At 36.4% G+C, this 24,411-nt stretch overlaps 3 protein-coding genes and 1 pseudogene across 8 annotated transcripts in view; all 4 read left to right on the forward strand.

Moving 5' to 3' along the window:
- LOC112193791 (probable disease resistance protein At4g27220) overlaps positions 1 to 24,134 on the forward strand; it is a 61,047-nt gene extending 36,913 nt beyond the window's left edge. Inside the window, exons 11-12 of one of the 2 annotated variants that reach the window (XM_040516035.1) lie at positions 23,306 to 23,510; positions 23,717 to 24,134. The gene's annotated coding sequence lies outside the window, so the exon portion shown is untranslated. Of the gene's footprint in view, positions 1 to 23,305; positions 23,696 to 23,716 lie in introns of those variants that run through there. The other variant, XM_040516034.1, reaches the window with a different exon arrangement.
- Positions 1,113 to 10,944, forward strand: LOC112193794 (probable disease resistance protein At4g27220). 5 transcript variants are annotated; one of them, XM_040516041.1, is made up of 11 exons: positions 1,113 to 1,258; positions 1,379 to 2,148; positions 2,254 to 5,028; positions 5,914 to 6,102; positions 6,948 to 7,264; positions 8,223 to 8,313; positions 8,504 to 8,639; positions 9,095 to 9,201; positions 9,708 to 9,860; positions 10,266 to 10,402; positions 10,510 to 10,944. In XM_040516041.1, the coding sequence occupies exons 1-4, from the start codon at positions 1,226 to 1,228 to the stop codon at positions 5,993 to 5,995; spliced, it is 3,660 nt and encodes a 1,219-aa protein (XP_040371975.1). In that variant the 5' UTR covers positions 1,113 to 1,225; the 3' UTR covers positions 5,996 to 6,102; positions 6,948 to 7,264; positions 8,223 to 8,313; positions 8,504 to 8,639; positions 9,095 to 9,201; positions 9,708 to 9,860; positions 10,266 to 10,402; positions 10,510 to 10,944. The 5 variants fall into 5 exon arrangements, with proteins under 5 accessions (XP_040371975.1, XP_040371977.1, XP_040371972.1 ...); XM_040516043.1 differs by having other exon boundaries at positions 6,948 to 7,038; XM_040516038.1 differs by having other exon boundaries at positions 6,948 to 8,313.
- LOC112193796 lies at positions 11,308 to 17,381 on the forward strand (annotated as a pseudogene).
- On the forward strand, positions 16,870 to 23,243 carry LOC121052280 (cell division protein FtsZ homolog 2-1, chloroplastic-like). The gene is made up of 7 exons (XM_040516986.1): positions 16,870 to 17,013; positions 20,503 to 20,539; positions 20,643 to 20,773; positions 21,252 to 21,309; positions 21,394 to 21,533; positions 22,558 to 22,650; positions 23,166 to 23,243. The coding sequence occupies exons 1-7, from the start codon at positions 16,870 to 16,872 to the stop codon at positions 23,241 to 23,243; spliced, it is 681 nt and encodes a 226-aa protein (XP_040372920.1).
- Positions 24,135 to 24,411: the final 277 nt, after the last annotated feature.

The following is a 24,411-nucleotide window of genomic DNA, read 5'->3' on the forward strand; positions in this document are numbered from 1 at the left end:
CAATAATCAATGTGTTTGATCATCTAGTTGAAGTCATTTTGATTAAGACAAGAACTATACGGACAAGGTTCAATGAAAAACTGGAAATCAATAGATGTACAATCTAAATTATAGAAATATTTAGTTTTATACACCTTGGTTGTAAGAGTTTTATTCATTAGGCTTGTACCAATGGGACTGCCGAAATATCAGTATTTGGTTGTTAAATTAGATTCATTTCAACATTTTATAGGTCCCATTCAATTCATAAGATTAACTGGATTCCAACTGTGACAAAGTAAAGGCTTCAATTCAAGGACTTTGATACTCTACTTTTGTCGACAATATATTTGATCCAATCTCTACCTTTGGTGTCTAAAGCTAATCTGAAACTAATATGCTTTCATGTTGTTCTCCACTCGTAAAAGAGACTGCTGAACCCCCATCTACTTTCACTTTGTTCTCCACCCAGAACTCTGTTTACTCGTAATCCTGGTTATTGCCTCGATGAATTTCCTGTCATCATTGCAGTTGGCGTCAGTATATAATTGCATGCAGCCACCATTGAAGCATGAATTAGATGAGTTTTATGGTGTTATTTTTAGTGTGGCTGGCTAATTTCGGATTACATTGTTGTATGAAATCTGGAAATATCAAGACATTCTTATTGCTTGTGTGTATATAAAATCTTTCGAGATTTATCTGATCACAGAATTGAAGTGTTAATATAAAACGTTAACAAAGTATTGATATTTAGTTACACCACTACCTATGTACAAAGTCATGGGTTCGAGTCACCATGAGGGCAGAAGTGAAACCCTTTGATCATCTTTTAAAAAAGAGAGAAAAAAAAAAAGTAGTGTTATGGCTAGCAATAACACTAGCTGATGTAATTAATCAATTATATGGTGGTGGGAAGTTTCAGAAAATGAAAGCAAATAATTAATCAATCACTCTCTTTCCTGTCCTGGAAATAGCAAATAATTAACCCAGTAACGTAATTGAAAATTTCACCTCCTTTCACATGCTAGTACAACTGTAAAACCTTTTAATTAATGTCCAAGAAGACTCTTTTTATGTTTCATCATCAAAGCGACACACTCACTCTCTCTCTCTCTCTCTCTGTTCAACTTTCTTGCTTTTTCCATTATCAAGCCTAGCTAGCTCTTTTAAGGCTAAGGGAGATTCATCTATCCAAATTTCTCCTCGATCTCCAAGGCACAATACTCTGGGTCTGTAATAGCTGATGCTAATGGAGTTCTATCAGTATGTCTTTGAGGTTAGAAACATATTCTACTCTCTTTCATGTGTTGTATCCTCCAATATTTGTTTTCGTTGGTTTTGATTCCTTTTTGTTTTCTCCTCTATGTTTGCATATTGAAACAATAATAATTGAAAGGCGATGAGGATGATTATTGTGATTACTGCGGTAATGGTGCAATGGTTCGGCGTCATAGCCAGTCTTAAGTGGATATGGAAGAATTGGTTCATTATTGTGGTAATTGTGACATCGAACGTAATAGTCAGTCTTGGGTGGATATGGACGAGTAGGTTCAGTTACATGGTTGAAACCACAGAGCCAATATCAGAGGATAATCAAGAACTGGTTGACGTCGTTGAAACCCCAGAGCCAATATCAGAGGATGATCAAGAACCGGTTGACGTTGATGCCTCTGCATCTCTTCCTTCATCATCAGCTGAATCATCAGCTCCTAGGTGGAAGCATGATGTGTTTCTGAGCTTCAGGGGTGCAGACACTCGTAAGGGTATTACATCCTTTTTATACGATCGACTGCAAAACAGAGGAATCAAAACATTCATGGATAACCAAGACCTTGAAGCAGGGGATGTTATTTCTCCCACTCTCCTAACGGCAATTAAAGAATCAAGGTTTGCAATTATTGTTCTCTCACAAAACTATGCCTCTTCCACTTGGTGTTTGGAGGAACTTAGAAACATTTGTGAATGCATGAAAGGAGACAACAATAGAATTCTACCACTTTTTTATAATGTGGATCCTAGTGATGTACGAAATCAGAAGAGCAGTTTCGGAGATGCCTTCACTAAGCATAAAAAATCTGAGAAACACAGATCAGAAAAGGTGCAGCAGTGGAGGGATGCTTTAGAAAACGTGGCAAATTTCACTGGGTGGCATACACTGAATTATAAGTAAGCTTGATGAAACCTTTTTTAATTAACAACAGCTATACTTGTGCTTTTGGATTTATCATTACTTTTCCCGATTATTTTTTGACCCATAATGCTTACTTGCAGAACTGACATAGAACTTTTGAATGCCATTGAGGAATCTGTGTGCAATAAATTACGACCTACTGAACATGAGTTTAAAATGTCCATCAGAGGTTTTGAAGAATTTGCAGCAACAAAACAAGCCATTGATAAGGTCATGAATGCGCTAAAAGATGATGAGGCCACTACCATTGGAGTCTACGGAATGGGGGGCGTTGGAAAGACAACAATGGTGAAATATGTTGGAGCACAAGCCCAAAAAAGTAGGCTTTTTAATCAAGTGATTATGGCTGTCGTATCCCAAAACCCCGACTTGATGAAAATTCAAGAGACATTTGCAGAACAACTGGTGGACTTTAAATTGGAGGAGAAGACAGAAATTGGAAGAGCCATTAAATTAAAGGAGGAGATAATGAGAGGAACTGGGATCCTCATAATCTTAGATGACATTTGGAAGAGAATAGACTTTTCAGACATTGGAATTCCGAGCCACAACGAACTTCAAAAATGCAATTCCAAAGTCCTACTGACCACCAGAAGATCGAGAGTTTGTGAGATCATGGAGAGCCAAGAAAAAATTCATCTCAATATCTTATCAAAAGTAGATTCTTGGAGGTTATTTGTGAAGGAAGCAAGGAAGTCTATTGACAAATCATCCAATTTCTATGTTGTAGCGAGTGACGTGGCAAGAGAATGCGCCGGTCTACCAATTGCTTTGATAGCAGTTGCGAGGGCCCTTCGAGATGCAGGTTTGGACAGATGGAAAGAAGCTGCTCGACGACTAAAAGCGTCTCAACCTCCCATCCCTGAAGATGAGAGAGATGTGTTCAAATGCATAAAGTTAAGCTATGATTACTTGAAATCTGATGATTCGAAATCATGCTTCTTGCTTTGCTGCTTGTTCCCAGAAGATTATAATATCCCAATTGAATACTTGGTCAAGTATGGAATTGGGAAAGGAATGTTTCAAGATTCCACCATGCTAGAAGCCCGAGACACAATAAATTTAGTGGTGAAGGACCTTAAAGATTCTAGCTTGCTTTTAGACGGTAGAGATGACAGATGTGTAAGGATGCATGATGTTATTCGGGATATGGGAATATTTATTTCATCATCTGAAGACGGCAAGCGGTTCTTGGTGACAGTTGGCTGTGAATTGAAGAATTGGCCAAATATTGATGCGTGTAAAGGCTACTCTGCAATCTCACTAATGAAGAACAAAATTTGCAAGCTACCCGAAGAGTTGGTATGTCCAAATCTCCAGATTTTATTACTGCAAGACAATGCTTCATTAAATGATATCCCTAAGTCTTTCTTCCAAAGTCAGAAAGAATTAAGAGTCTTGGATCTTAGCCGCACTGGTATTTCACTACTATCTCAATCAATCAGTTTCCTAACCAACCTTCAAGCTTTGTTTTTAGATTATTGCCAGAACATAATTGACATTTCTGTAATCATAAAACTTAACAAGCTTGAGATTCTTAGTATGAGAGGAATTGCTCTGAGAGAATTGCCAAGAGAAATAGGACAGTTGACCAATCTAAGGATGCTGGATGTCAGTGCTGCACATATTCGCACAATTCCATCCAAAGTGATATCAAATTTGCATAAATTAGAAGAACTGTACATGCAATGCGGATTTTGGGACTGGGGGAGTAAAATTGATGGAGAAGGAGAAGAAACTAATATTGGCTTAGATGAATTAGCTGGTTTATCATGTTTAAGCATTTTGAAAGTTTGCATATCAGATGCAAATTGCATCCCTGAAAGTGTTGTGGTCGAAGCGAATTGGGTTTACTTCAATATTACTATTTGCAGCAGCCATAGAAAGAGAACCACTACGAACTTTCAACCTGGTCAGAATTGTAGATCCTTGACTCTTTATAGAACTGACACAACCATAGGAAGCTTTCCGGACTGGTTTGTCAACGCTGTGATAAAGAATACTGAGAGGCTACGTTATGAAAAATGCAGAGGGTTAAGTAACATTCTTGTGGAATATGACCATGGGAGGTTACATGGACTGAAAGTTCTCTCTGTAATTTGTCGTTGTAAGAACTTGAAAGAATTGATGAATGCAATAACATGTGTTCCAAATATGCCCGTGTTTGGGAACTTGGAAGAGTTGTATCTGGAATACCTGGATGACTTGAAGCAGTTATGTGTTGGTGAGTTACCACCTGGATCTCTATGCAGTCTGAAATTATTGAAGGTCCATCAGTGTCGTAACTTGGAGAAAGTACTGTTGCCATCAAATTTGTTGCAGAAACTGTCAAATTTGGACAAACTAATCTGTAGGAGAAGTAAAGTGGAACATGTGTTTGGATGTGAAGGATTTGAGCCGGATCAAATAAATCTGAGAGAGATGGAGTTATGTGATCTACATGTAGTAAGAAGCATATGTAATGGTCCTGCTCCACGTGGAATGTTCCAGACTCTAAAGGAATTGATCATTTATGTTTGCAACTTCATGGGAAGCCTCTTCACATTTGATGTAGCTCAGTGTCTTTTTCAATTGGAAACCCTTATTGTATCCCAATGCCCTGTCTTGGAAAGAGTAATCGAAGCAAGGAGGGACACATTGAACAACAAGAAGACCGTTCTTCCAAAATTGAAGAACTTATATATGGAAGATCTTCCAGTGTTGTACAAGGGAAGTGCTAGTATTGATTTTGAGTGTCCTTCATTGGAAAACTTGCGTCTGATTGGCTGCCCCCACTTGTCATTTCCATCCTCTGCTTCTAACTACTTCCACAGCAGGAAAGAAGTCTTTTTGAAATATAAGAATCCGAAGTTAAGGTAAGTCGCTGGGTCATAAACTTAGTTCATTTTTCTTGTACTCTTATAGTCTGCTTATATAATTGGTAGGCTAGTTTGAATTCCTGCTAGTAAACAAATAGAAATTAAAAGCTGTTTTGGTGAGTGATATAATTAACATTATTTATTTGCTTTCTCAATATATATATCTCAGAGATTATTTGCTTTCTCAATATATCTAAGAGATTATTTGCTTTCTCAATATATACAATTAACATTATTTATTTGCTTTCTCAACATATCTCAGAGATTATTTGTTTGCTTTCTTAATCTTTTTATTGCAAACGCGCGAGTTCCACTTTCAAAAATTGAATTGTTAGTTGGTTTCTTCAGTGATGCAAGTATTTTGATTTCTTGATTCTATGTTTCCTAATTGCACCACAATTGCGTTCCTGAGCTTTTAGGTAACATCATCTAGGAATTAGGTAGTTAGATTTGCTAAAAGCCCGAACACGCAATTGTTGTGCAATAAAAAAAACAAAGAATCAAAAAATCAAAAAATTTGCATCATTGTTTAAAAGAAACCAACTAACAATTAAGTTTTTGACAGCGGAGCTCGTTTGCAATAAAAGATTAGAAAGCAAACAAATAATCTCAAAGAGATATATTAAGAAAGAAAATAAATAATTTTAATTATGGAAAAGCAAATAAATAATGTTTTATCTAGATATTAATTTACCTTTTTTTTTTTTTTTTTCCGATAAGGTATTAATTTACTTTGATCCTGCAGTTTAGACTACTTTGTTTTTCATTTGTGCTGGTAGTTCATTTTTTGTCCATTTAGATCGTGGAGTGCAATGTAAACAATACGGAGACATATATTAAATTGTTGACTTATTTACTTCTCTTTTATTTTCATTTGACAAGGGCTTTACGTGGAGCCAGACTTAGGAAAAGAATTAGGGTGTTGAAGAACAGAGCTTCGGAAAAATCTTCCCATGTTGTATAGGGGAAGTGCCAAACAAACCCTGTTTCTTCTTCACTGCCAACGCGCCATCACCGACGGCTGCCGATCATGTCTACTTCCTCCCGTCCCCCATCTGAATTTTGTTCTAGGTATAATTCCTTTGGATTTAAGCACGGAATCATCGCTGTTAGACGGAATCATCGCTGTTAGACTTTATGGATGTTGTAGGGTGTTGCATGTTCCTTTGTGTGAATTTGTAATCTTAATCTTCTCTTGATTAAAACTAAAATCCTAGAAATTATTATTTTCATATAGAACAAGGTGCAATTGAGTTATTTTCTGCTAGAAGCATGTGGGTTATGGTTAATAATCACTGCAGTAGGGTTTCTGAATCAATAATGGGTTAGAGGTATTGGAATTTGGATGATCATAATTGTAGAATCTTATAATCACGGTATGTGATCTTTAAAGATCTTGTAATTATGACCTCTATCTTGATGTTAAGTGCAGTATAATTAGACAAAAAAAGGAAAGCAAAGGAAAAATTTAAAAGGAAAATGAGAATGACGCCCAAGTGTCTTATCAGGAAATAACTTTTTACTTCTTTGTTCATATACTACATCCAGTAAGAGTGCCTGACAGACTCTAAGATAGGCATCTAAATGCTTTCCCTAATGTGTACATCGTAAGGGCACTAGCAGTTCTGTATGAATACTTACTACTCTTTTCATGGGTTATTACTATTATTATTCTAAAACTGGCACCCAGTTCTGAATATAGTGATATTGTGATGCTATATTTTCAAACTTCTTATATTGATAAGCTGAATAGCCTGAATTTATAACTTATAAGCATTGCATCGGTATATGCTTGGAACGTCATCTTCAGATCAATGGAGTTCTATAATTGCTTAGTTGATCATTTGTAGTTTCCTGTCCTATTCCTTAGGGTCATATTTTGTTACACTAGTTGATAGTCATCACCTTAATTGCAGATTCCCGGGCTGGTAAATGTTGACTTTGCTGATTTAATGGCTACAATGGTGAATGCGGGTTCTTCATTGATGGGGATAGGAACTGCAACTGGTAATTTTTGGTCTACGAACTAGAATGTTTACAGTGCTAATATGATTCAGAGTCAGAGGCTTCACTTATGATTTTGGACATGATTGTGGTGGAACCTAATTACCATAGTGCCTTCCATGATGGCATCACGCTGGGTAACCTTATGAAAATTTGTTACGAATGACATCAAGAACTTCTCAGTTTATTGGGTTAGTGTGTGAGGAGGAAGGTCATGATATAATCCCAGGTGTGTTAGAATTTAGATATATAGGTATTTGTTCCCCAATAAGGTACACGATAAGCTTAGAGAAATGTTTATTTGATTTGGATGTTACGAAAGATGGGAAGTGCCCTTTGCTGATAATTTTTTTTTACTGAGAATGATTTCTTAGAATTGGAGATGGTCTGAATACGTAGTTTTAGTTGCATTCTCCATGTCCTGTGATTTGGAGTGTGCATGGCAGTAAGTTTGATACTAAAATGACTTTGTTATCAACATAGAGAATTCAAATTCTTTGGTGGTAGCCAATCCCATCTTCTAGATGCATGTTCCTCTTATGCTTGTTAGTTCTGACTCTTGTTCAATGCAGAATTTTACATCTTCTTTGTTTTGGAAAAATTTTAAAATGACTGGAGTTCTATGTGAGTTAGGTATCAGCTGTGGGATTTGCACAAAATATTCAATGAAACCTTTTTCTACAATTGGTCTTTGTGTTTTGTGCTTGCTGCGGTTAGTGAAGGAACCAATGAAGCTAGCACTTACTCATGCCATTTTGTTCCTCCGTAGAGGGTCTTAGGCTTTTCAGTTGCAGACCTTGATTCACTGTCTATCATTTTTAAAATATTGGTTTTCGCATTGCTAATTATTCTTGTTATGACATTCGTCTCCCTGATATGTTTCTGTTGGGGAATCAAAATATTATATTGGCTTATGTAATTGAAAGTATTGAAAGGGTGTAGATGGCGTCTCATGGCAAGTCACTGAAGGAATATGCAGCATACATAATTTTGATGCAAAAATTTGGTTTATTTGTTACTTTAAGTAGTGAAACTGATGATACCTTCATTAATTTGACCAAAAGAGCTCTATTGTTCCTTCTGACAATACATGGTAAAGCTTTTGAATTTAATAGCTTAATTTGAGCTTGTTGAGCTATTTAAAAGGTTGGTTGAACTTGGGCTATTTCAAATGCTATTCTGTTCAGAGTCATTGCTGGGAAGGTGGAGTCTAGGTGGTGCTCTCAGTGGAGGGTTACCCCCGCTCCCAATGAGTTCGATTCATTGGCTCATAATAAGGTATATCCATATGTACTATCAACTCTCATAAGGTATTTTTTAGAAAGAGTTATTTAAGGTACCAGTTTAATAAATAAATCCTTGTTTTTGTGATGTGTATACTTCCCTCCCTGTCCCGACTTTGTGGTTTTTAACTTTTTATGCCAATTGAACTCGGTACATAATACTTTGCTCGACAAAAATGTTGTAGGAATGCTATAACATGTTCAGTGCTTTGTTGGTGTCCTGGTGGCTCTATCAGAAGGGAATGGATTCTTTCTTGAAAGTGACTCTGATCTGGGAGCATTCCCCCCAAAAGAATGGAATGAGCCATCTCAAATTGAAAGGTACAGATGTCTACTTTTTGATATCTGGTTTTATTGCAAGTACTATTTTCTTCATTAATATGAATTAAAGTATGAAGCCGTTGAAATGGCATGGAACCAACCAAAGCTTAATAGCTTTTTGAAGAGGTTTCTATGAATTAACCTGCTCAAGACGTTGAGTCAACAATATCATGCAGTTTTTTCTTCTTTGACTAGATACCAGTGGAATAGACGTCAACTTTGTGACTAGATGTATTTACTTCTGGTAGCATTAGGCTTGTAAGTTGCTTTAGGTTTCTATTTCTGGACTAGGTAGTGCAGTAAGTTGAATTTACATATCTGTGCAACTTTAGATTTTGATCGGATGTGATGATGTATAATTGTATATGAATACATTTGCAAACACCATTTATATATTCAACTATTTCATGTTTTTATTTTTTTACTATATTCTTGTACTATGATTTGAATTTCAGGCATTCTTACAACTAAATCTAAATCTGGGTTACCATGGGTTAGCATCAATTGTACCCTAATTGCTTTTGCTTCTGTGAACATCACCACTTGTGCTCTATATATTCTGGTTGGTTCTAATCTCATTTTTGTCCTTCGAATTTATACCCATAAATTCTTGTTGCTCTACCATGCTCTGTATTTGGCTAAACAGTGGTTGATATCATGTTTTTATGTGAATTTTTGCATATAATAACTTGAGACGTCCGCTTGTTAAAATTCATAAACTAATTAAATGGCTTCTCATTTATAATACTCTGATAATTACTTCACATCAACTTATATTTGTCTCTTTATTTCTTTTGATGCCAAAACGAGCCATAATAGCACGACTGTGAACCCAAGCTCGTCATGTCCATGTTATATATGCAGCAGAGCAACTAAATGCATTGCGAGTGTAACTGTGTCAATATATGGTTTAGATAATTAAGTGCACACTTTGATTTGGGGTATTTGGTTCTCCAAATGTGGGTATTCAAGTTCTTCTCAAACATTGCTAATGTTGTTTTAAAAGACATGGAAGTTGAAATTTAATGGTGTTGTACTGTTTTTGGCAATTTGGCTTGCTGTCTTCAGCACTACAAAATGGTTGAAATGAAACTTCAAGCTCAACAAAAGGAAAGTATTATGTTATGTTGGTGAACTGGCGCAGAGCCAGAACAGGAGGAGGTGTCCAAGCTGCATGTTCCATGTCAAAAAGTTGGTTGGTTGCTTCTGCATGAAGTGGAGGTGATGAGCTGAACTTGGTTCTCTGCTAGCAGCCTCATATATAGATGTTTTTGGTGTTAATAGCTGGCTGTAATTTTCTAATGGGGAATAGTGTCTATTTGCTACATAAGTGGAACATGTTAGTTTCCATATTTTAAAGGGAATGATTTTTGATCTCCACTTGAAACTACTTAAAATGGAGTACAAGTATCAAAACGTGTTGAAATGTGGAGTGACTATTTTAATGTGTCTTATTCGTATCCTATCAAATATGACTCCTTCAACTTAGATCAACTTTCTCTTTTGCGTGTATATATAATGTTTTTTGTTTTAATATTGTTCATCATCAAAGTTGTTTAGCCGCAGGTGTGGATTTCTAGATTGTTTCTTTGTTTTACTGATGGATTGCCAATGTAAATTCTGTAGGCGGGGGATATACATTCTGTTACAATTGTGGAGTACAAGTTGTCACTCATACAGCTACCTGTGGAAGCTGTCATAAGTAATGCTATTTAATTGGCTTGCTTTTTGTTAATTGCAAGATTGCAAATCTTTTACGAGTTGTAAGTTCTGTGGTTGGACTGATATAAGAAGATTATATGGTTTCAGGATTTTTTTGACATTGTTTCTTCATATATTAACTATTAAGCGACTCCTTGGTTGTATGTAGGATGCACAGAATCACAGATAGTCAGCTGAAGTATGAAATATATTACGAATACAATCCGGGAAGTAAAGAAACCCGCAGAATCGCGCGGGCTTATGCACTGGTCCCAGACTAGATAGTCGTCACATTTGCTTTCGTGTTGTTCTCCACTCGTAAAAGAGACTGCTGGTCCCATCTACTCTCACTTTGTTCTCCACCCAGAACTCTGTTCACTCGTAATCCATGGTTATTGCCTCTATGAATTTCCTCATTGAAGTTGGCGTCAATATATAATTCAAGCCACCATTATCAAGAGTGTGGAAGTTCCAGATTCAGTAGATTGATTGAAGCTTGAATGAGATGAGTTTTATGGTGTTATTTTTAGGGTGGCTGGCTAATTCCGGATTAAATTCTTGTATGAAATCTGGAAATATCAGGACATTCTTATTGCTTGTGTCATTGTGTGTGTGAAATCTTTTGAGATGTACCTGATCACAAAATTGAAGTGTTTAAATGAAATGTTAACAAAGTATCGATATTTACATCAGGTAGTGTTATGGCTAGGTTGATGCTAGAATGGTTTCATAGGTTAAGAAACCAGTCCTCTACAACTAAGTTCGATGTCTTCAGGTGAAGATGCTGTAGGACCATAAACACCAATAATTGCCTCAGGCTAGTACGTGCTGTAAAACCCTTTTTTTTTTTTTTTTACCATTCAGGGACAGGCCCAAGCCCCAAAGGAGCCCAAAACCTGGGTCCAATAACTTACAAATAAAGAAAGGATACTGCTCGACCAAGTTTACAGCAGAAACTAGTAAAAGGAGAGCAACCCAATCAACTAAAACAGAAATAGTTTGGACAGAGACAGTCATAAACTCATAATCGTTTCTTCAATCACTGGCGAGGTGAGGACGAAATTGCCATTGCTGGCTTACTGCGATCCTTAGATTGGAGCAGTTTTTCAGGTTTGTATAGCGAAATGTTCCAGCTTTTTATGGAACACCAATTTCATATTAATTTGAAAGAGAAGCTTTAGTTGATTAAATGTTGGAAGAAACGATTAAATGTTGAAAGAAAGCTGTTTTGCTTTAGGCCTTTAGTTCAGAATCCATTTGATTTAATAGATCAGTTGCAATTGTAAGTTCAAAGGTTATTCGGGGTTCTTTTTCCAATATGCTTGATCTAGGAGTTGTTTTGAATGATATATTTTCATTGCAGGTTACTTGTTATATATTAACTTGATAAGTTACATGGTTGTAAAGCCTGAGCCAATGTTGGCGAATAATTAAGAACCGGTTGATGTTGATGCCTCTGCATCTCTTCCTTCATCATCAGCTCCTAGGTGGAAGCATGATGCGTTTTTGAGTTTCAGGGGTGCAGACACTCGCAAGGGTATTGCATCCTTTTTAGTTTTTATACTATCGACTGCAAAAAAGACAATTCAAAACATTCATGGGTGACCAAGACCTTCAAGTAGGGGATGTTATTTCTCCCACTCTCCTAACGGCAATTAAAGAATCAAGGTTTGCAATTATTGTTCTCTGTCAAAACTATGCCTCTTCCACTTGGTGTTTGGAGGAACTAAGAAACATTTGTGAATGCATGGAAGAAGACAACAATAGAATTCTGCCACTTTTTTATTATGTGGATCCTACTGATGTACGATATTAGAAGAGGAGTTTCGGAGATGCTTTTACTAAGCATGAAAAATCAGGGCAACAGAGATCAGAGATGGTGCAGCAGTGGAGAGATGCTATAAAAATAGTGGCAAATTTCTCTGGATGGCATACACTGAATTATAAGTAAGCTTGATGAAACCTTTTTCTTAATTAGTAATACTTGTGCTTTTGGATTTATCATTAATTTTCCCGATGATTTTTTGACCCATAATGCTTACTTGCAGAACTGAAAGAGAACTTTTGGATGCCATTGAGGAATCTGTGAGCAATAAATTACGTCCTACTGGACTCGAGCTTAAAATGTCCATTGGAGGTTTTGAAGCATTTGAAGCAACAAAACAAGCCATTGATGAGGTTATGAATGCGCTAAAAGATGATGAGGCCACTACCATTGGAGTCTACGGAATGGGGGGTGTTGGAAAGACGACAATGGTGAAATATGTTGGAGCACAAGCCCAAAAAAGTAGGCTTTTTAATCAAGTGATTATGGCTGTCATATCCCAAAACCCCGACTTGATGAAAATTCAAGAGACATTTGCAGAACTGCTGGGCTTCAAATTGGAGGAGAAGACAGAAATTGGAAGAGCCATTAAATTGAAGGAGAAGATAAGGAGAGGAACCAGGATCCTCATAATCTTGGATGACATTTGGAAGAGAATAGAGTTTTCAAGCATAGGAATTCCGAGCCACAACGAACTTGAAATGACCACCAGAAGACTGAGGGTTTGCCATTCCATGGAGAGCCATGCAAACATTCATCTCAATATCTTATCAAATGAAGATTCGTGGAGCTTATTTGTGAAGGAAGCAAGGAAGTCTTTTGACAAATCTTCCAATTTCTATGTTGTAGTGAGTGAGGTTGCAAGAGAATGCGCCCGTCTACCAGTTGCTTTGATAGCAGTTGCGAGGGCCCTTCGAGATGAAGGTTTGGACGGATGGAAAGAAGCTGCTCGACGACTAAAAGCATCTCAATCTCCCATCCCTGAAGATGAGGGAGATGTGTTCAAATGCATAAAGTTGAGCTATGATTACTTGAAATATGATTATTCGAAATCATTCTTCTTGCTTTGCTGCCTGTTCCCAGAAGATTCTAATATCCCAATTGAAGACTTGCTCAGTTATGGAACTGGGAAAGGAATGTTTCAAGATTCCAACATGCTAGAAGCCCAAGCCACCACATATTTAGTGGTGAAGGCCCTTAAAGATTCTAGCTTGCTCTTGGACGCTAGAGATGACGGATGCGTAAAGATGCATGATGTCATTCGGGATATGGCACTCTTAATTTCGTTATCTGAATGAAGGCCAGCGGTTCTTGGTGAAAGCTGGCTGTGAATTGAAGAATTGGCCAAAGCTTGATGCACATAAAGGCTACTCTGCAATCTCACTAATGGAGAACAAAATTTGCAAGCTACCCGAAGAGCTGGTATGTCCAAATCTCCAGATTTTATTACTACGACACAATGCTTCTCTAAGTGAGATCCCAAAATCTTTTTTCAAAAGTCAGAATGAATTAAGAGTCTTGGATCTTAGCGACACTGGTATTTCATTACTACCGCAATCAATCAGTTTCCTAACCAACCTTCAAGCTTTGTATTTAGATTCCTGCCAGAACATAATTGACATTTCTGTAATCGGAAAACTTAACAAGCTTGAGATTCTTAGTATGAGAGGAAATGTTCTGAAAGAATTGTCAAGAGAAATAGGAGAGTTGACCAATCTAAGGATGCTGGATGTCAGTAAAGCTGCTACTCCTTCTAGACCCTGGTATGGATGTGTTCGCACAATTCCATCTAAAGTGATATCAAAGTTACATAAATTAGAAGAATTGTACATGCAATGTGGATTTTGGGACTGGGGGAGTAAAATTGATGGAGAAGGAGAAGAAACTAATATTGGCTTTGATGAATTAGCTGGTTTATCATATTTAAGCGTTTTGAAAGTTTGCATATCAGATGCAAATTGCATCCCTCAAACTGTTGAGGTCGAACCGAATTGGGTTTACTTCGATATTAGTATTCGCAGCGGCAGTGATACACAGAGAGACATTATGAATTTTCAATCCGGTCATAATTGTAGATCCTTGAGTCTTGATAGTACTGACACAACCATAGGAACGTTTCCGGACTGGTTTGTCAACGTTGGGGTAAAGAATACTGAGAGGCTATGTTATAAAAATTGCAAAGGGTTAAGTAACATGCTTGTGGAGTATGACCGTGGGAGGTTACATGGACTGAAAATTCTCTCTGTAAGAGGTTGCTGTGAGAACTTGAAAGAGTTGATGAACGCAACAACATGTGTTCCTGATAAGCCTGTGTTTGAGAACTTGGAAGAGTTGTATCTGGAATACCTGGGTGACCTGAATGAGTTATGTGTTGGTGAGTTACCACCTGGATCTCTCTGCAATCTGGAGTTATTGAAGTTCCATTTGTGTCATAACCTGGGGAATGTGCTGTTGCCATCAAAATTGTTGCAGAAACTACCAAATTTGGAAGAACTATTCTGTCATGATGGTAAAGTGGAACATTTGTTTGGATGTGAAGGATTTGAGCCAGATCAAACAAACCTGAGAGAGATGGAGTTGTTGGATCTACACGTAGTTAGAAGCATGTGTAATGATCCTGCTCCATGTGGAATGTTCCAGGCTCTAAGGGAATTGGTCATTGACAATTGCAACTTCCAGGGAAGTCTCTTCACATTTGTTGTAGCTCAGTGTCTTTTTCAATTGGAAACCCTTATTGTATCTAAATGCCCTGTCTTGGATGGAGTGATCGCAGCAAGCAAGGAAACATTGAACACCAAGAAGACCGTTCTTCCAAAATTGAAGAACTTATGTTTGCAATGTCTTCCGATGTTGTACGAGGGAAGTGCTGCTATTGATTTTGAGTGTCCTTCATTGGAAAACTTGCGTCTGGAGGGCTGCCCCCACTTGTCATTTCCATCCTCTGCTTCTGACTACTTCCACAGCAGGAACAAAGTCCTTTTCAATGATCTTCGTGATCTGAATCTGATTCCCAAATTGGCAAAGATAGAGTATGTCACTGGGTCATAATCTTTATTTCATTTTTCTTGTTCTCTTATAGTCTGTTTATTTTTTTTTTTGAAAAGGGGTTTGGAACCCAGGCTCATCCCCACGCCCATGTTATTATTTTTCTTGTTCTCTTATAGTCTGTTTATTTACTAAAGAAGTTCGGTTCACTGTTCATCTGGGGTGGAAACGACGATCTTGCCCTCATTTTAAATTTTCTTACGGCTCTATCATTGTCCTAGGTATACCAGACCCTCCCATCGGTTTGAAGAAGCTAGTTTCGGTATAAATCCAAGATTGAGAAAGCAATTTGGATCTCCGCCGTAAAATCCCACTCTAAGCTCTCCCATATCAATATCGTCGACGAACAGGTAATTCTCGCCTTCAATTCCATCAAAATCTTCCATCAAACTTCATTGCTTTTGCTAAAGTTTGAAACTTTGGAATCTATTTCTGAAATGGGCGGCCAGGAACTATCTGATATTGAACCCAAATGTAGCGGATACCCAGTATAAGTAGATTCGGTGTATCTCAAATATTTAACGTTGCTTATGCCTCAGCTCATCATGCCTTCCCTACTGATTCTAACTAAGCCTCAGTTTAGACAGATTTACAAATACACTCATCATTACACAAGAGGACTTAAAGTTAATAAACCGAATTGTAATGCTTATCTACATAATTTTATTGAAACTTTAAGAACTTTTACAATGAGTCTTGCGTGAGAGAGTGATATTCCTATATTCAATTGTTTTAATTTTTATCTGTTATTAGAATCATTTTAGTCTAATATAATGCTACAGTAAGATCTTTACTAATGGTTTATTTACGAGATCAGTTTCTGTAAATTTCAATTCTCATCTTTCAGTTTTAGTCCTAAAAAGTTTCTGACCCACCTTAAATTAATTTGAAGAACATTGAAACACGCTAACCTACTATAACGTAGTTTGACAGTATCAATACTAGGCATGACTAACAGTGGCTGGTTAGCAACCGAATTGGTAATGTTAAGACTTATTCCTGTTTGATGAAATTTTTGGAGTGGTTCCATTTTGTTCATCGCAAACCATGACTCAATATTTGAGGCCAAAACCTCAGGTTTGCGGCAAGTGATGATGTTTTTACTTTCATCACCATCTAGCTAGCTAAGTGTCCCAGGCTCTGTAAGCATCTTTTCTGAACAGTTTTTATTCTCTTGGATTGATTCGTGTGTCCAATGTGTGTATATACTTACCCTGATTATCAGCTAAATGCCAGATAACTAACTTCACCCCATTGATTTAGATTTTTCATACTAAATCTAAGATTACCTAAGCTTTCTAGGTGTCTGGATAACACCCTTCCAAAATATCCTTCTTCATTAGCTGCTTCCACAGTATTATCCTTAGGTTGCTGACCTCCTATACCATCATAAATTATGACCACAAACCTTCCCTTTGTTCAATAAGAAACTGTATGCTTTACTCTGTTGTTGCCTGTGATTATTATGGCTATTGTGTAAATCAAACATGCATTGCCTTTGCTTATAAACTGAATGCCTGAAATTACAAGTCACTGAACATAAGCAGTTTTGGAATCGCAAATCAGTATCCCAAACATGTGCCAATAAAGTTATTGGAATGTTTTCAATTCACAGTACTGACTAGTAACTGTGTACAATATTCACAGGTAATAATAACAATGCACATAGGTAGAATTCGAGATATCAAGACCTTGGAGAATGATATTCAGATCAAAGTTCGAGTTTGCAGGCTGTGGAGGTTTAAAAGATTCAAACCTATTATGAAAAACGATGGACTTCAGTTCATATTGTTTGATGAGATGGTAAGAGATATCAACAATATTTCATATCATACTTTGTAAATAAACTTTAGTTAACCAACTAACACATTCCATGTCTTCCTTCGTTTATATAGAATGATGCTATTGACGGATCTGTAAAAGAAGCACATTATGCAGCTGTGGCACCTGGCCTCATTCAAGGAGAACATATGAGATCAGCCACTTCTACACAAGTCACAGTCAAACAACCTTTAGAGGATTGTTCAACATTCTGCATAGGGTCCATTTCAATACTATGACCGTGATCAAATATGTTCCAAAGCTAGCCCTCTCCATCCCGCTGCGTCATTCTTTCTTTATTGGTTATACTCCTCTTGCCAGCCGCATAGATAACCATGAAGTACTTTCAGGTAAACACTAGCTATTACATCTATTTAGTTTCAAAAAAATAAACAAATACGCCCTGTACTAACATATTTAATCTTTTGATCTTATGTGAAAAAAAAAAATTGGAAAAAAGAAAAAAAAAAGACATTTCAGTTGGATAAAGACAGTCCAACCTACAGAAGAGATATCAATTGGTGATAAGAGGACCGAGTCAAGATGCAAAATCTTTCTACAAAATATAAGGTAGCTGACAATTCCTTTACAGTAAAGTCAGAGAACCTAATTATTTCATTATATTGAACATGCCTGACCATAATTTTCAATTACAAATGCAGGAAAGAGGACACATGAGTGACACTTTGGGGGGTAATCGCACAAATTTTCGATATTGAGGCTATCAGAACAGCCACTCCACCTGCACTAGCTGCTCTCACAAACCTGAAAGTACAACAGTATCAAAGTATGTTATATGAACTTGGATTATATAAATTTCTAATACAAACTTATAAGAAAATCATAAGTCCACCTCAACTCTCACATAGTAATTATTACATATTTCATATTGCAGACAAGATCTCCTTATCAAGCACAGGAAGCACTTTTTACTTCCGTAATCCCGACATTCCTTAGTCTGAAGCTTATAAACAAGTGCAGGCACCTTCTCTAAGACACATCAATCTTTCACACTAAATACCTAAAAAAAGGACTACAAAACTAAACAAAAGACCATCTATTTTTAACATAAACATCTCTGATTGCTTCTTTGTAAAAACACAGATTTGCCCGTTCTTTTTACACACTGTATATCCTAGCCAGTTCTCCTAAGCAACTCATGAGTCCCGAAGAGCTGGAAGCTGTAGAGAGAAAAACAGTGTCAGATTTAAATATTCTTGATCGAAACATATACAAGGTAAAATTCTGATTTACAGTCATAAATTTTTTTTTTTTTTTGGTTGAAACTGGAAGACTGAATACCTTATTATGAAAGTTGTTAGGAATTAAAACCACTGGATACTTATGAATGGAATGGATTTATGCAAAACATTTATGTTCTAGCCATCTTAAAGTGTAGTGTTATTAACTGTGATTCCAGGTTGTTGTTAAATAGCAATGATTGTAGTATATATATCAACCTCACTGATTTAGTATCCTTTTCTGCCATAAGACTGTAGCAATCTGTATGACATAATAAAACCAGCTTTTTTTATTTTTTATTTTTATTGCCTCATGGCTGATAGACTCAGATTAAGGAATTTTATTGTTTTATTGTGGTGCACATGGTTTCGTTGGGGAGTTAAAGAGGTTAGCTCAAGACTTTTCCAGAAAAACCGAGACCAAGTTTTTTTTCCACAAAGAGAACTTTTAAATCCACCCTAACCATATATCCCTTTTTAGAATATTTTAGGGTATACATATAAATGTAATGTGTAAGTAACATTGATATCATTCATAAATATATCGATTTATTCTAATCATTAAAGTTTTCCAAGTTGTATAGTTTTGAACTAGAATGGAATGAAGCTGGTAGTTCCTGAATTATGAAGCTCTGTATTATAAGTATTCATTCAAAGATGCTACTCTTGCATTATGACCAACTTTTGGGAAATTAATTATAGCCAAAAGAATTCTTCCGAAAAAACTGAATAACTGATCTTAGCAGTTAATAAAGACCAATCTTTATGACCAATGCCTCCTAATTGGCAGTTCATTGGAATTTAAATGAAATTGATACCGCCACCTTACACTTTGAAATGACCTCATGGAATGCTTCATTAGTTTACTCACTTCCAGTTTCATCACATTATTTATGCTTTAAAAAGAGATAATGTTATTGTTTATCCAATTAGCTCTGTGTGTCAACAGTTTGAGGTGGTTTCTTTGTGAATCTTTGAAATTAGGTTTTGTTCTTCTCTATGGATTAAATCAGTTAATGGTGCGTACTTATGAAGGATGGGAGATTGGATACTCTTTTTTATTAAGCAATGGATGCAGAGTTACATAAAGTTTAAAGAAGGAGTGTAGAGTTGGGCAGGGCTGAGCGGAATGTCATGAGCAGACATGTTTAGGAGCAGGTTGTGCGAATCAAACCTTTATGATTTAGGGGAGAGACGAAGAATGACAGAAAGAGTTTATTAGCTAAAATTAGGTCTTTCATTATCCAGGGAGTGCACGTTATACAGATATAAGTACCAAGTCTCCTTCCACCCAATTTGCACCCTCTTTCACACAAGTGTCTTTTTCTTAGAAGAAACCTAATATTTTGCTAATATTGTTATTTTTAATTTCTCAAATATGCATGCCTCACTCTCAAATCTCAATAGTTCAGACCAATTTAGAGGAAGAACAAAAATTGTGGTATCCAACATTGCAGATGATCCTAAGCTGCAATAACTTATCACACAAACTATGAATGTCAAACAATCTAATGAATCAATTGTTTCGCAATTTTCTTTTCTCCTGCCTTCAATTAATATGATAGCATTTCTGATCACTGCCTTCAATTTCTTTTTGATTCACTAATAGTAAATATCGGGGGCGAAAAAATTAGATCTCTCACCGATGATTAGTGGCAAACATGTTTATTAATAAACTGAACATTAAAATAATAATATATCTGAACACTTTTCATCAGATTTAGAATTTATTATTTTCTTTTGACAACAGAGAATTTAGGGTGAGCCGATCTACAAAACCCACATGGCCATATGACGGGAAGTTAGCTAACGCGCCATCACCAACAGTTGCCGATCGTGTCTACTTCTGTATTGTGGGTTATGGTTAATAATCAGTGCAGTAGGGTTTCTGAATCAATGATGGGTTATAGGTATTGGAATTTGGATGAGCATAATTGTAGAATCTCTTTTTAGTTGATTTATGGAAAGCCTTGTTCTAAGGCAATTTAATTTGGAATATAATGACAATGAAACCTTTCTTTACAATTGGTCTTTCTGTATTGTGCTTGCTGCGGGTAGTGAAGGAACCAATGAAGCTAGCACTTACTTCTGCCATTTTGTTCCTTCATAGAGGGTTTAAGGCTTTTCAGTTGCAAACCCTGATTCACCGTCTATGATTTTGTAAAATATTGGCTTTTGCATTGCTAGTTATTCTAGTTATGACATTCGTCTCCCTGTTATGTTTTTGTAGGAGAATCAAAATATTAAATTGGCTCGTGTGATTGAAAGTATTGAAGCGGTGTAGATGGAGTCTTATGGCAAGTCACTCAAGGTATATGCACCATACATAATTTTGATGCAAACATTTGGTGTATCTGTTACTTTAAGTAGTGAAACTGATAGTCATTCCAAATGACAAGTTATTGACTGCAGTTTCCCAGTCTACCCCAGTAACAGAGGCATTTAATCTGGCTAACGATATTCTACCACAAGGTGTTAGTGGTGTCTCTGATATAATCACGGTATCTGATCTTTAAAGATGTTAATTATTACCTCTTCTTGATCTTAAGTACAGCATAAATAGACAAAAAAATTAAAGCAAAGAAAAAATTTAAAAGGAAAATGAGAATGAACGCCGAAGTGTCGTATCAGGGAATAACTTTTTACTTTTTGTTCATATACTGCATCCAGTAAGAGTGCTTGATAGACTCTAAGATAGGCATCTCCATGCTTTCTTTAATGTGTACATCTTAAGGACTCCAGTAGTTCTGTATGATTACTTATTACTCTTTTCATGGCTTAAATATTATTATTCTAAAACTCACCCAGTTCTGAATATAGTGATAGTGTGATGATATATTTCAACTGTATATGCTTGGAATGTCATCTTTAGATCAATGGAGTTCTATAATTGTTTAGTTGATAATTTGTAGTTTCCTGTCCTATTTCCTTTGGGTCATATTTTGTTACACTAGTTGATAGTCATCACCTTAATTGCAGATTCCCGGGCTGGTAAATGTTGACTTTGCTGATGTAAGGGTTATAATGGCGAATGCAGGTTCTTCATTGGTGGAGATAGGATCTGCAACTGGTTGTTTTTGATCTACTGACTGGAACGTTTACAGTGCTAATATGATGTCAGAGTCAGAGGCTTCGCTTATGATTTTGGACATGATTGTGCTGGAACCTAATTACTATAGTGCCTTCCATGATGACATCACTGTGGCTAACCTTGTGAAAATTACTGTTGTGAATGACATCAAGAACTTCTCAGTTTATGGGGTTAGTGTGTGAGGAGGAAGGTGATCTAATCCCAGGTTTGTTAGAATTTAAATATATAGGTATTTGGTCTTCAATAAGGTACAGGATAAGCTTACAGAAATGTTTTTTTTGATTGGATGTTACGAAAGAGGGGAAGTGCCCTTTGCTGATATAATTTATTTATTTGTTTGTTTTAGAATGATATCTTAGTTTTGGAGATGGTCTGAATACATAGTTTTAGTTGCATTCTCCATGTCCTGTGATTTGGAGTGTGCATGGCGATAAGTTTGATACTAAAATGACTGTCATCAGCATAGAGAATTCAAATTTCTTAATGGTAGCCAATCCCATCTTCTAGATGCATGTTCCTCTTATGCTTGTTAGTTGTGACTCTTGTTCAATGCAGAATTTATATCTTTTTTGTTTTGGAAAAAGGCAGAAAAAATAAAATGACTGGAGTTCTGTGTGAGTTAGCTATCAGATGTGGGATTTGCACAAAATATTTACTTCGAGGGTTAAAAGGATGATGTGAAATGTCTTTGGATGCTTTTCAAGATATAACATATATCTCCATTGCTGCCTTCCATAACATGTTCACTGAGTTATCTATACTATGAATAGTTTTGTCATGTGATTGACTTGTGGTGCATTAGCAGTTCATTTCATCTGAGCCTAATTCCTTGTGCGAGGTCAATTGACCCCATTTTATTTATTTATCTATTTTATGTAAGGAGATAACTGTCTTTTTTTTTTCCTTCCTTCCTCTTTGGGAATAGGAAGACAAGGGCAAGAGGTGCTGCGTTAAATGCCATTCAATCACCTTTATTAGATGTTGGTATAGAGACTTAGAGAGGGCAACTGGAATTGTCTTGACACTCTATGAGGTACCACTTCTTCTGATTGGCATAAAAACTTCTTGCCAGAACTTCCTGAATTCCAATATAATTATTCCCCATCTACTGAATTCTCCCAGTTGTGGTTTTCACTCACAGTCGACATGAGACATCTCTCTTCTGCTACACACTAATTTTGGGTTTTCTTATAGGTAAATGCTGCAGCCGAGGTTATATATTATCTTGTTGATCCAACAGCAAATTTAATATTTGGAGCAGTGACAGATCCATCACTCAGTGGTCAGGCAAGTTTTGTTGCTTTCTCTAAAGTCTGCAATCCTACCCTTGGCACATTATGACCTGATCACTTCTGCATTAGTTGATTTAGTTCACCCCCATAATATCTTACTGTACCAGTAATTTAACAAATGAGAAAGAGGATAATCCAATTGATGGGAGAGTTCTTGTGAGGACTCAATGAGGACTTTCAAATCAATGGTTGGATGAGTGTTTTGAAATTTAATTACAATATTATTTTTTCAACACGCAAGTCATCCAACTGTTTTTGAATTCCTCATTAGAGAGAGAACCCCATCAATAGATATATGCTTTTACTTGGTCCTTTTCTTGAAAATCTACTTGCCAGAAAGGAACTGCATTCATGCATCTAAAGGCATATTTTATACCTTTAATTTTCTTATTGCCAGGTATAACCATATAAGCAAATAGATGATATATAGTCCTGGTTATCCTAGTATGTGGTGGTATTTTTGTTTGAAAACCTATTAAATGTCATGTTGCTTGTCTTGGTTTCATTCAGGTTGGCATCACTCTAATTGCTTCTGGATTCAAACGCAAGAAGAAAGTGATGGGAGGCCACTCCATGTATTCCTCATAGCTCACTCTATCTCACTTTGTCCATAAGTCTGTCGACAATTTTATTAAAATACCAAATTGCAGGCACAAGGGGACATTACCCTTGGAATCAATCGAGGACCTTCCTCCTTCTCAGAAGGCAGTTCAGTTGAGATTCTCAATTTCTTGAAGAAAGGACGCTCACGTTGTCCAAGAGTTTGAAATGCTTCCTTTTTTATTCCAATGAGTGCCTTGTCTGAGGCCTCCCAGCCTCTTCGTTACCACATCAGCATCAGTCTGAGGGATTTAAGTATGCCTCTGTAGATACTAGATGATAGATCCTCGATATGTCATTTGTTGGTACTTTGTAGTGGTTTCTAGCCTTCATATACTAGTGCACACCCGTTTTGAGATAGAACTTACGGAGAAGCATGAATTGCTTTGCTTCAGAGAAAATTCTTCTTTGTTATTACTTAATATCTGATTTTAATTTAAGCTTTATTCTATTATCTGCAGAAATAGAAGCCATTTAAATCTCTGAAAAGCTTAATCAATTGATGGGTAACATTCAGCAATTTTCTTGGTCCGTGATTCTTGTGTCCTTCACGAGAGGGGGAAAAAAAAGCAACTGGTTCCTGTCTCTACATGCCTTCAGACCTGGAGATATGAATGAATCCTTGATGAAGAATCTCATCACATATCACCTGACAATGGCTACCAAGCAATCACTTTTTTACACACTAAACTAATTAAGCTAATAATCCAATGGATGAAGAAGTACAATCGCCTCTTCCTTCAAGACAAAGGCTCTTAGGTTATTCGTCTTCTCACACGCTTTTCAATCAAAGCCTAAAAAGCCCTTAGAGCATCTCCAATGGTTTTGTTATTTGGCTTTGGTCAAATTTGAATTTGACATATGACATGGCAAATTTGATATAGCAACATTTTGACAATTTTTAGCTCCAATGGAGATGTCAAATTTGAATATTATTTTAATATATAAAATTCTATTTATGTTGTTTTTCCTCTCTTTTTTTTTCTTGTAATCTAAGATCATACAATAAATGGTTCCATTTAAGAAACGCATGAACAGATTATGAGAAAAGAGATGCAATTGAGATTATGAGAATACATCAAGATGGGAATATATAGCAGGAAACAGAAACAACAACAAAAATAGCAGTCAACTAGCAACAAACAGAAATAGCTTG

The sequence above is a fragment of the Rosa chinensis genome, chromosome 3, assembly GCF_002994745.2.
Source record: "Rosa chinensis cultivar Old Blush chromosome 3, RchiOBHm-V2, whole genome shotgun sequence".
NCBI lineage: Eukaryota > Viridiplantae > Streptophyta > Magnoliopsida > Rosales > Rosaceae > Rosa > Rosa chinensis.